The 13,070-nt window shown below is 51.7% G+C and overlaps 1 protein-coding gene across 1 annotated transcript in view; it reads right to left on the bottom strand.

Annotated features, from left to right (window-relative positions):
- The window catches only part of Pygb (glycogen phosphorylase B), a 51,243-nt gene that overhangs the window by 12,416 nt on the left and 25,757 nt on the right, over window positions 1-13,070 (bottom strand). The window contains exons 4-13 of the mRNA XM_052726600.1: window positions 10,936-11,039; window positions 7,948-8,079; window positions 6,185-6,296; window positions 5,668-5,750; window positions 5,135-5,278; window positions 4,532-4,624; window positions 3,335-3,481; window positions 2,340-2,503; window positions 1,406-1,520; window positions 388-489 (exon numbers count right to left, since the gene is read on the bottom strand). Of these exons, the coding sequence (XP_052582560.1) occupies window positions 388-489; window positions 1,406-1,520; window positions 2,340-2,503; window positions 3,335-3,481; window positions 4,532-4,624; window positions 5,135-5,278; window positions 5,668-5,750; window positions 6,185-6,296; window positions 7,948-8,079; window positions 10,936-11,039 (1,196 nt within the window). The remainder of the gene's footprint in view (window positions 1-387; window positions 490-1,405; window positions 1,521-2,339; window positions 2,504-3,334; window positions 3,482-4,531; window positions 4,625-5,134; window positions 5,279-5,667; window positions 5,751-6,184; window positions 6,297-7,947; window positions 8,080-10,935; window positions 11,040-13,070) is intronic.

The raw sequence follows: 13,070 nt of genomic DNA, 5'->3' as shown, positions 1-13,070 counted from the left end.
ATGCCCAACACACAACTTCCTGCTGCCCCAAATGCTGCCGCCAACATCCCTGCCAGATGGCACCACAGGGGGACCTTCCTAGGTTCTGTTGAACCGGAGGTGCCAGTGACCTGACCAGGGACTATTAGAGGCCACAACCTCAGCTCTCCCAGATGAAAACGGAATGCCCCTGCCAGTGGCGTCCAGGGGCTTCTCCACTTGTTGCTGATGGAGGAGCAGAGTGAGGCGAAGGTTCATGTGGCAGGGCTGCATGCATGTCACCTACTTGTATGACCCTGAAGATAAATAAGTCCTTGTCTGGAGAGCTGAGAGAGGTCCTGAGCCGGGCCTACCCAAGTCCCAGATGCTGAGCATGAGGGAGGCAGACTGCAGGCCGAGGAAGCCTACCTGCTTGATCTTGGCTATGTCTCTGATGAAGGCCTCATCATCCACCAGTGACAGCAGCTTCTTCAGTTGGCTCAGATCAGTCAGGAAACCTTCCCCGATTCTCTGGGTTAAGAGGACACACGAGTCCTGTTCACCACGCCTCAGCCATCATGAAGCTGGTCCCTCCCTCTGTCACCTTTTACTTTCTCTGGGATCTGCCTGCCCTTCTGGGTCCTCCTGCCACCCCCTCTCACACCCACAGTCATATGGCCACTAGGACTCAACAAACTCACAAGCCTTGTCAGTTCCCACTGTCCAGTATCTCCTGCTTGAGACACCCTGTCACAGGTGATGCCTTGGACCAGCAGAACAATTCTTCCTTCCAACCTCCACCACCGTGAACCAAGAGGCTGCCTTCTCGTTACCATAGCAACAATCATTTCCAACACATGGCATTAAGGGCCTTCCCCACAAGAGGTCTAGTGCTCTATGGACAATGCACTGACTTCCAGACCCCTTCGGGGCATGGGTACTGTACCGGATCTGTCCCCAGAAAAGCTGCTCCAGACTTCCCTGGCTTTTTTGGAGATCCTCCTTCACCCTGCCCACAAAGTTCCATGTGGACTGTCTTTCCTAGCCTCAGGGCACTGTGCCCTTCGAGGGAGGCCTTAGGTACGCTCTGTAGTCCTGATTCCAGCAGAGCGTCTGATACATGGAAGCGTGTGATTAGGGACCTAAGACGCTTGGGGTACAGCCTCATCTAGTCCTCTCAGGCTGGTGGCTGCCACTCAGCTACATCCCAGGCCTTCCTAAAGCCCAGACTAGCTTTCAAGCTGGCACATAGCCGGAGCTGGGCCATTATGGTGTGCTGAGGGGTCTCTACTGCTCCTGTACCAGGGCCCCTGCTGGAAATGAAAGAAATACTCTTACTAGTTCAACAGCCACTCTGGGAAAAGCTTGGTGAGTCTAATTGTGCCCACTGCTCCTTTCCAGACTGGCCTAGTACCTCACAGGACAGAGAGCAAGGCCAGGGACTCACCTCCACGATGACGTCCGCCAGCCCCGGGTTGCACAGCAGCAGCCACCGTCGGGGTGTGATACCATTGGTCTTATTCTGGAACTTCTCTGGCTCTAACTCATAAAAGTCCTTAAAACTGCGAACACAGAAAACAGGGCCTTCTCACAAAGGCTATTCTAAACCAGGCGAGACTGAGACTGTGAGATCTTTACAGGCAACTTCCGAGAGGCCCCAGAGCTCAGCCGCTTGGTTTTCTGAAGCAGGAGGAGGGTTTGCACTACCACTGAGAGCTGTGGCTGTGGGCTGTGTGGCTGCCATGTCCTAGGTGTCAGGAGGAACAGTCAAGGTCACGAGAGTGGAGACTGAACAGGCAGGAGAGCCTAATTAGACTCTGGGGCTCACTTTCCACACCCATATGCTAAGAAGTCGGATATGGGGAGAAATATACAAAGTGCTGGACCAAGCCCCAGAACACAGGAGGGCTTCCACAAGGATGATGTGGCTAAGGGCCCTGCACCCACGGTCTGCTCGACTGAAAATGGTGGTGGATATTCAGGACTCTGGAGGAAGAATGGGAGGAAGAAACTCCTCAGTGGTATCACACTCCTTACCTCATCGGCTGGACCCAGACACTCGGCCCCACGTGGGGCATCCATGTCACCCAATCAGCAGCAGATGCCCCTTAGCTAGACATTTTAAGAAGGCAGGAGCACATGAGGAGTGATTACTGGCAGCAAAGAAAGATGCCCCCAATGTCACCCAAGTCACCTGTGAACGAGCGTACTGGTGCGTGATGTGGTGGGGGCTTTGGGCGACTTCACCGTGTCCCAAAGTGACTTAGTGGCATGAGGGCTATGTGCCACACCTTGGTCATGGTAGGGTAGTGGACAAGTCCAAGTTGGGCTGGAGATCAAAGAGGAACCCCCCTAGGCGTGGTGAAGAGCCCCTCACTCACACAGACTGCTTCACAATCTCGGAGTGAATCCTTGCCACACCGTTCACAGCATGGGACCCAATCACACACAGGTGTGCCATGTTGATTCTCTTGCAGTCCCCTTCCTCAATCACAGACATCCTCCTCAGGCGGTCCACATCCCCAGGAAACAGGGAAGCCACGTGCTGGAGTCAAGAACACAGGAAAAGATAGGCTGAACATCCCACAGAAATGGAGGTGCTCCCCAGTGCCCAGGAACGTCACCATGGCTAAGGAGGGTCCACTACTGCCAATCAAGTGCCTGCGATGTCCAGCCCTGAACACCAGTGTCCCTGAAACTAGCCACTTATCCGAGTGTCTTCACCCAAAACCTAGCTCAGATGTGCTCACAGGGGCCCTGAATTGCATATTTCACCCAGATAAGGCCCTGGGACCAACAGAGCTGTATTGAGGAATTCGGGACACCAGTGGGGTAGGAGAGTGCCATCCAGTTTATGAGGAGAGAGCTAGGCCATGGTCCCTGTTGACCTGAGCAGCATTAAGCCATACTTTCATTAGGAGGACAGCCGTCCTTGAGGAAGTCACAAAAACGCTGGCGTATGGCTCAGTGACAGAAAGATGGCATGGCAAACTCATCCCCAGTACTACATACATGCAAAGGCATGACAACTACCCCAAACCAGAGATTTCCCTGCTCATGTACCACCATTCTCTCTGGGGGTAATACAGAATAGGCAGGTTCTAGTTCTGAATCGCCTGGACCTGTCAGGACACCACCAGTGCCGCCCAGGAAAGACACTCAGATGTATAGCCTGCTCAGAATGGACTTTTTAAAGAAGATCTGCATTCATGCTTCCCATATACAGAGCAGGGCTCTCACAGGTCAACCTGGAACTCTGCCAGGTGACAGTCCTTAGCCCTCACAGTAAGATACCTCCTCTGCCAGGCAAGATAAGGCCAGTGTGGTGGAGCTAGCGTGTGTTGTTGTCCAGTCCCTACCCCCAACCCACGCTCACATCCAAGTGCCTCTGGTTGATGGCGTAGATGATGTCCAGGTGCCGTGGCAGCAGCTTCTCAAACATGGACACTGGCCAGCGCTCCAAGGCCTCGGGCAGCACAGTGTGGTTGGTGTACGCACAGGTCTTCTTGGTGATCTCCCAGGCCTACACATGGAGAACAGCAGATGTCACAGGGACACACTGGAGACAGGAGGGAAGGCCCTCATTCTGTCTCTGCTCTCTGCTCTTCATTAGCCCAGGCTAGCCACCACACTGACACGACCACCTAACGTCCACATCCCACACATGTAAATACACACAACAGACCCTGTTCCCTGACCCCACTCTCTGACAAGTATCTTTTAATTGCTCCTTTGTAATCCTTCTGCTGTTGGCGAACTACCAGACAATGGAGCAATTTTCTGCTAGTTTCCATTAAACTGTCTGACACCACAGGTCACCACGTGACCTGCCCCCAGGGGATAGCCTCAGTGGGAGTGTACACCATCAGGCCAGAGAGGGGCTCTGGTTTCTGAAAAGGAACAAGAAAACTGCCATATGGTTTTCTGGTGATCTAGTTAAAGCTCAGCCAAGAAGATGCTGCTGTACCAAAGAGGAGGACCAAGGAAAATGGAGCCTCTAGACAGTCTTCACACATGGACACTGCAGACTCCCCGACTATGTAGCCCAGGGTGGATTTGAACTTACTACCTTCCTGCTTCAGCCTCCTGAGTGCTCAATTATAGGTATGCACCACCACAGCCAACTAATATATTCCTGAAAGCTTAACACTTCTAGGTTGTTTGTGAAACAGGATATCACTATGTAGCTCAGGCTGGCCCAGAACTCACTATGTAGATCAGGCTGGCCTCAAATTCACAGAGATCCATCTGCCTCTGCCTCCCAGGTGCTGGGATTAAGGCATGTGCCACCATGCCCAGCCAAACTTCAAGGGAGAAAACATCTTTATCCTTGTCTCTTCTGCTCTGTCACCCTTGCCCTGCTATGCAACTGTCCCACAGGGCATCCATCTCCTGGAGCCAGACACTCTCTCCAGGGCCTTGACACTCTCAAAGGTGAATTCCCAGATCTCCTGAGGCTCAGGAACTAGCTCAGCCCATAATTACCATGTGTTGCACAGCTTGAGGTCTACCAAAGATGCCGTCCCCCAACCCTGGTCCAAGGAGGACACTGTCTTTCCTTTTTCACACTCACCTTATCCCAGTCTACCTTCTCCACATCCACCAGGATCCGCATGAGCTCAGGAATGGAGAGCGCAGGGTGGGTATCATTCAGCTGGATGGCTACCTAGAGTTCGGGAGGGGTGCTGTTCAGTTGTCTCACCCATGGTACCTGAAGTGGTGGACCAGGGTGTGAAGGAACCCGCCTAGGAATGTACTCTGGAGGAGCCCAAGAACTTAGAGGGGCCAGGAGGGTGCTGCTGGCTCTGCAGGTAGCTGTGACCTACAGTCAACTGTCCCCTCACACAGCTGCGACCTGTGGGCATACGTGTCCCTAGAGCAGCTAGGCTCCGAGCAGGTGCAGAAGGGACCCTCACAGGCCACTTCCCCTCATCTCAGATGGGACAGCTTTAGTTAGAATTTCTACCGTGAGCCTGTCACACGCATCTGGAGCCTTTCACAGTGACCTCCCTGCCTCTACTTCTGACACACCAGGGCTGCACTGGTTTTGGAAGAGACCCCGAGACTCAGGACACAATGTCATCCTCCTGCTGCCCCTCCCGAACACAAGGGAGAAACCTCAGAAGCCTGAGGATGTCCCATCCCTATGACAATGAGCTCACTCCTTTTTACAGACCTTGTCCGGGAACGTCTCGAAACAGGTTCTCACTGGGTCCCGGCAGCCGAACCTGGAGGACTTGAACCTTCGAATGATGTCCTGAAGGGTGGCAGCCACCACAAAGTACTCCTGCTTCAGCCGCAGCTCCTTCCCCTCAAAGAACTGCAAAACAGCACCGCTGTGGCACCCAACACCAACACAGTATCTCAAGACTCTGACGGGGAGGCTGCATCTTGCATTTGCTTGTTGTCCCTTTCTCCCATGCTTATCCCTCTAGAGGGCCAGGGCAGGAGCCCTACTCAAGGTGGGAGGCTGGAGGGCTGCATGGTGGAAACCAGCCTGCCTGACAGCAAGGCCTGCACATACACCTTCAGCACAGGGTCACCTAGTTACAAATGTCTGGTCTATCAGTGGGAGTGACAAGTCCAACTATGAGGAGTGCCACAGCTGCTCAGAACCAGTTCTCAAGACAGACATCAGGAGACACCCCACACCTGAAGTTCTGGAACGTACCTAGTCTCCACTTCACGGAGAGTACACTAGCCACTCACATTATCATTGGGATACAGGACCCTGGAGATGTTTTCGGCCAAGTTCCTGTCCAGGACAGCTTCGATGTAGTCCCCAACGTTGACTAGGGAGAGACAGAGCCCAGTCAGTGCAGCTTCTACTCAGGCCCATAGGTCTTGTGAGGCAAGGCTGCTACAGCTCTTCAGCAGCTTCCTGGAGGAGTCTGAGATGCCCTTGGGCCACTGCCAACATCATCTCATCACAACAGAGGAGGGAGGCATCTCCCCTCTCACAGCTCCTCATTCCCACTGCACACTACCTACCCCCAGCTCTTTTCTTGGGGACTTGTGGTCTGAATGACCATGACCCTGGCTGGCTGGAGCCTGGCACCCTGTCTACCCTACATCTTGTTTGTAGGGGAGCTGTAAGGGTCACCCACTTCACAAGATGACCCACCCCAGCAGAGAGTATAAAAACAGGGACAGGAGTGGTGAGGGCCCAGTGTTTGGATAAAACATCTAAACAGACAAGCGCCCAGGAGCCACAGTGGGAACTTACAATCCTTCAGCTTGAAGTCATTGGGTGCCTTGGCAGACCAGAGCCTCATGGTGTTGACGGTGTTGTTCTTATACCCAGGCACTGGGGTGTCATAGGGCATGGCAAGTACCACCTGACCATAAGAAAGCACATTTAGGGCCGAGTCAGCAAAGACCCCTTCCTGCCCAGTCACCATTCCCTGGCGGGACAGCTCTAGTTCTCCATGGTCCCTAACCCATCTGCTCCCATGCTCCTTCCTTCCCCTCCTGCTGGACACACTCATCTGTCAGAACACTTACCAGAGTGCTGCCCCTGCACTCTCAGGGTGCCATCCAGACACCCTGAGCAAGGCCATCCGAGAGGGATAGCAGCCACACTGACATCTTTCCCAACCACACCTGTCCCCCAGCATCATCTACTTTGGTACCGGCGGCAACTCAACAATCCTCCCACGCTGGCCTCTCAAGGTGCTACAACACAAGCACCCCACCCCTCCCCCATACACCCATGCTCTCTCTTCAGCCACTCTGCTTTGGCGAGTCCAGGCCCTGGCTAACTCCTATCGACACCTGCTCCCACTTTCTGACATCTTTGGCAGGGCTCCTCTTGACCGTACCTTAACCATACCCTCCATGTACCTAAATCAGCCCAGACAGAAACACAGCCACTCTGCCCTGTTCCCTCCTTGCCAAGCCAGCCAAGCAGCTCTGCAAAGTCAGTTAGCTGACAACCGTAAAGGACAGTGTGTCTGGGTCACCAGGAGTAACTTGGTTATCACCTTTCTCTTCCTCTTTGCTGCCAAGTCTCTCTCCTGCCCTACACATGCTCACCTTATGGAGGACAGGTCCAGTCACCCCACAGCCTGCCCACAGTCTTCAGAGCTAAGGCTCTCATCAGGTACACTGACCAATCATCACACACACACACACACACACACACACACACACACACACACACGCACATTAGAACACAGGATCACTTTTCTGCTTCTTTATGTATGACCTGCACAGTATGGCTCTAGACTGTTCTGGCTCTAGACTGCTCTAGGTCCAGGTTTCCTATTTAAAACTCTGTTTTAGAATATCAAAGAGCTTCCCCAGCCACCTGGCTTCCATGTTTGCTTATCCTTCTCCACCACAGATAACTGAGGCCACTATTCTTACCTTGTTCCCTGCATTCCCTGCTTCCAGGATGCTCTCCCCTTCGCCAGGGAGCAGGGTGTGTGCTTCCAACCCCAGAGCTGACTTGTTCTCTTGCACTACATCTTCCCAGACCAGCACCACACAGGGGCCAGCTGGGAGGGAGGGACACTGGCCACGGCCTGGCACACCCACCAGGAGCTTGGCTAGCTCAGACACTACACAGAGCTGTGGGTCATAGGTGGTACCAGGAGACAGCAGTAGTCAGTGCTCTGTGATTCATCTAGGAGCTGTTCTCATCCTCCTAGCCAATACCTTTCTCCCCAGCAGGACAGGATTCTGAGCTCTGTCATTAAGCACTGGCTCTGTGTCATCTAGTAGAACAAGACATTCTGGCTGCCAGCGTTGACCCGAACACACAGCCCTGGCTAAACTACTGCTGTGTGAGATGCATCATATTCTACTGCAAGGAACACCCACTGAAGTGCAAATATTGATGATGTATATGTTGGAATAATCCCTTCCTTGGGTTTTACCTTAAGTCCTCCAAAATTCCCAAAATGAAGCCGAGGTGATAACAAAGGCCCTCACTCAGGGCAGCCCTCTTGCTCAACAGCAGTGTGTCCCTGGGCTGGGCCTCCATACCTGTGTGTCCAACCACAGGACGCCGTCAGGGGTGTGTTCCACTCTCCCGTAGAAGTGCACAGGCAGCGTGTACTCGGGCCGCGCTTTCTCCCATGGGTTCCCATAGCGCAGCCAGTCATCAGCTTCCTCAACCTGGAGGGGCAGCCGGGAGGGAAGGTCTCAATGTGGAGGAGAGGATGCCAGCAAACCAACCCTACTCTTGGGCAGGGCATGCAAAATGCAGAGATCACACGGTGCCCGGCACCAAAACATCCAGTCAAAGTTCCAACCCAGTCAGGCCACACACACTACTAAAGCAACAGAGTCCTTCACTAGTCAGAAAAAGAGAGCTAAATCAAGACACTGAAAATCACCCAAGTGAAGGACTGACGCCCTTGCACTGTGGGTGAATCTTGCAAAAATGATGGTAGAAGTGAAAGAAGGCTGGGTGGTGGTGGCGCACGCCTTTAATCCCAGCACTTGAGAGGCAGAGGCAAGTGGATCTCTGTGAGTTCGAGACCAGCCTGGTCTACAGAGTGAGTTCCGGGACAGGTTCCAAAGCTACACAGAGAAACCCTGTCTCAAAAAACAAAAACAAAACACAAAACACAAAAAAATGGGAGAAGTGAAAGAAGACAGACACACAGAGACAGACAGACAGACAGACACACACACACACACACCACATACTCGCACACGCACACCACATACTGAATGACTCCATTTACAGTAAATGTCCAGAGCAAGCAGACTCACAGGACAGAAGACAGAGGATTAACAACAGTCAGACCTAGTCACAATGATAAATGGATAAATATTCTGGAGACAGTAAGTGAGGCTAGCTTCCCACCTGTGAACCATCCATAGAGCTGCTGGTAACATGGGAGGGAGGCCAGGGAGATGGCGCAGCAGTTAAGGTGCTTGCTGAGCAAGCATGGGGACTGAAGTTCAGATCCCCAGAACCCACAAAAATTATGGATGGCCAGGACTACTTGGATGTGTGCTCTGCGTACGTGCATGCACGTGCATGCACACATACACACACACATGAATTTGTACCCATACACATGCAAAAGAAACATGCATACACACATGCACACCACACACACATGAAGATGGAAAATGGGGGGAAAGTTACCTCAAATAAAAAAGGACAGTCATAGTGCAGAGTTAGGTATGGTGGCACATTCTTATCATCACAGTACTTGGAGGTGGAGACAGGAGAATGAGGAATTCAAGGCCAGCCTCAACTACTAGTGAGTTGGAGGCCAGCTTGGGTTGTATGAGATTTTGTCTAAAAAAAAATAGGGCAAGCCCTAAAGTCACAGACCAAAATCAATGTGCACCGGGTGGGCTGTGGCCTGGGAGGTATCCCCATGGGAACGAATGCCTGAACACATCTCACTAGAGCAGTGGTTCTCAACATGTGTCTCCTGACCCCTGTAGGGTCACATATCAAATATCCTGCATATTAGATATTAACATGATTCTTAACAGTCGCAAAATTGCAGTTATGAAGTAGCAGTGAAAATAATATATTTTATGTTGGGGGTCACCACAACATGAGTATTAAAGGGTTGCAGCATTGGGAAGGTTGAGAAGCACTGCTCTAGAGGATGCTGCTGATTGGACCAACCATCCTCAAATCTGCATTTCCCCAAACCTAGATCAGTGGATATGCAAGACCCACTCCCATCAGAAACCTAAAGATTCGAGTGAAACAATTGTTTTTCCCTTTGAATAAACAAGTGAGCCCAACATGTTACTCTGAAGGTCTGTTTTGTTTTGAGACAGGTCTCATGTAGCCCATGCTGACCTCAAACTCAGGATGAAGCTACGGGTGACCCTGAACTCCTGATCCTTTTGTCTCCTCCTCCCAAGTGTTGGGATTACAGGGGTGAGGCACTCTGGCCACTTTATAACGTGCTGGGGACTGAGCTCGGGGCCTTGTGCATGGTAGGCAAGCATTTAACCAATGAAGAAGCTGCATCCTCTCTGAAGGGATTTTTTGGTTGTTGCACAGAAGTAAAGAATCTCTAGAAGTGTATCTAGGGTGTTCAGGAAGGTGACATGGAGTCAGTCACCATGCATCTTTTTATTCCCAGCAAGATGCTTCTGTGCATGGTGATCAGTCCTGCCTTTGACCCTATGGCAGCATTCCCATGTCTGTTACTGAAAATGGTCAGTACCACAGCTGGTGTAATCCTACAGAGTAATCCCGAAGTCAGCTACCTTCCCACTTCAGGCGGCAGCAGGCCTACCCTCGGTCAGGCTCCTCTATCTTTCCACCAGAGGGCTCCACAGGCCACAGCCCTGCCTGTCACTTGCTGCTATCCAGCCGCTGCCTCAGTGGTGCTGGGAATGAAGGCAGCAGCAGGTGGGAACCAAAGCTATAATAATTGCTTCCATTCTACTCCAATCAAGTCTATGGTTTTGAGACAGGGTCTTGCTATGTAGGCCTAACCGGCCTAGAACTCAAAAAGTGGACCCTACTGGACTCAAACCTGTGTCAATCCTTCTGCCTCTGGCCTCTTGGAGGGCTGGAATTACAGGCATGAGTCACCATACCTGGCTTTGCTTCTTTAGCTATCAAACTGTCTCAGAGATGAATCCCAACAGCAATACCCTCATCCCCAAAACAAGCATCCCAGGACACTAGCACATAGCTCGTGGTGTCCTGGAGCTCTCTCCAGGGAATGTGGAGCTCAGTCAGATGAACTCCAAGAGTGCACACTCACTTCCACGTATGAACGAGAACTGAAGGGGCTGGAGAGATGGCTCAGCAGGTAAGAGCACTGACTGCACTTCTGGAGGACCCAGGTTCAATTCCCAGCACCCACATGGCAGTTCATACCTGTCTGTAACTCCAGTTTCAGGGAACCTGATACCAATGCACGAGAGAGAGAGAGAGAGAGAGAGAGAGAGAGAGAGAGAGAGAGAGAGAGAGAGAGAGAGAGAAAGAATGAGAATGAGGATTGGGAAACAATGGAGATGCCTAAGCTCACCCACCTGCCAGCCATTGACAATCTTCTGGTTGAAAATCCCAAATTCATAGCGGATTCCATAGCCATATGCAGCTAGACCCAGGGTAGCCATTGAATCAAGGAAGCAGGCTGAAATATCCAATGCAAAATCACAGATCATCACCAGAATTCAGACTGCTGGACACCAAGGTTCCACTGGGATTCAGCCAAGAAGCTGGAGCTAGTGATAACCATAGCAACCTCAGTTTTCACAAAAGGGTACACTTGAGTTCCCCTTACCCAAGAACAGGGGGTAAAAGTGAGGAACCCCAGAGATCATGCTTAAGTCCCCTCATTGCCATGCCAGCCTGCTCACAAATGTGCAGCTTGACTTCTGTACATTCAAAATCCACAGCTCTGACAGCTGGGGAACATCTGACTCTAGTCATGGGAGTCAGGCCCAGAAATGGAGCCACTGATACGAATCTCCTGGCCCAGATACTAAACATCCAAGCACCACAGTGCCTCTAGGGGCACTGATATACAGCCCCTGGCACAGATACTAAACATCCAAGCTCCACAGTGCCTTTAGGGTCACTGATATGCACCCCCTGGCCTAGATACTAAACATCCAAGCTCCACAGTGCCTTTAGGGTCACTGATATGCACCCCCTGGCCCAGATACTAAACATCCAAGCTCCACAGTGCCTTTAGGGTCACTGATATATACCCCCTGGCCCAGATACTAAACATCCAAGCTCCACAGTGCCTTTAGGGTCACTGATCTATACCCCCTGGCCCAGATACTAAACATCCAAGCTCCGCAGTGCCTCTAGGTCCCAACATGAGCTGCAGCATCATGTCCCCACATGGAGCTCTTGGTTTGTTCCAATCAGAACCTCCTGAGGGGCTGAAGGGGTGGCTCAGCGGTTGAGAGCACTAGCTGTTCTTGCAGAGAATCCAGGTTCACCCACATGATGGCTTACAACTGTCCTTAATTCCAGTTCCAGGGGATCTGATGCCCTCCCTCTTCTGACCTCTGTAGGTTCCAGGCACACGTGCAGTGCACATCCATCCATGCAGTGCAGGTAGAACACTCATACACATAAAAACACTCATACACATTTCAAAAAAATCCGTTTTAAAAAACTTCCTGAGAAAGGGATAAAATAAGAAGTGTTTTGAATAAAAATGCAGGAAGAAGCTATGTTATATTTCTGGCTTAGGCCAGGGAGATGGTGATTGCCTCTAATCCCAGCATTCAGGGGGAAGAGAAAGATAGATCTCTGTGAATTCAAGGCCAGCCTAGTCTACATAGTGAGTTGTAGGCCAGCCAGGGCTACATAGTGAGATCTTTTCTCAAAACAAACAAAAAATCCAAAAAGCACCTTCTGGCTTTAAAAAGGAGGGCGGAGGTAGCTCTCAGTGGTACAATACTTGTCAGGCATGGGTACGGCATCGCCAGCTTTACAAAGAAAAGAGGGAGAGAGGAGGAAGGGGCTACGGAAGGCGAAAGGAAGCAAGAGAGAAAAGAGAAGGGTGCCACAGGGAACACTAGCACATAAAACGCGTGTCTAATTCACCAAATGAGACACCTGCAAGGCAGAGCAGCAGCGAGGAAGCCCTGGACTCCTGGGAAAGAAACAGATCAGTCAAGCCATCATGGACTCACTCCCACCAGGTCAAAGAAGAGGCTGGACAGGGAGGGGGAGGTGTCCAGGTCCCGGCCATGCAGGGCAGGTGACAAGGAAAGGTGCCTGGCATCAAAGAACATGCAACAAGGCAGAGGTAGGACACCCTGGGCTCAGAGGTGGGTTCGCCGGGCTGCTGCAAAGCTGGTAAAGACCATGGGGGCTTCCACCCAGGAGGGTACACGGGCTCTGCATCAGCAGAGCAGGGACAAGGCGAGAGAGTGATGGCTGTGTGTCATGAAGGCTGGGCCAAGAGTAGCTGGGACATCTGAAGAGCGGGCTCACTTTCAAAGCCAGCACCATGCCTGGCCTGACCTGTAGCTTCTGAGAGGAGGCTGTAAAGTGTAGGGGGTGGGGTGGGCAGGACCAGTCATTTCTTTATGTAGATTCAAGTACACAGTTTTATTTGAAAGAGACATGATGCCTTAGAAATCTTAAAGAACTTAGTTACTATTTGAAAACACACAGGTACATTTCAGAGCCTATCTCA

This window comes from Peromyscus californicus, unplaced genomic scaffold, assembly GCF_007827085.1.
Source record: "Peromyscus californicus insignis strain IS unplaced genomic scaffold, ASM782708v3 Scaffold_7__1_contigs__length_154581171, whole genome shotgun sequence".
NCBI classification, from domain to species: domain Eukaryota; kingdom Metazoa; phylum Chordata; class Mammalia; order Rodentia; family Cricetidae; genus Peromyscus; species Peromyscus californicus.
This window is presented reverse-complemented; position numbering and strand designations above follow the sequence as displayed.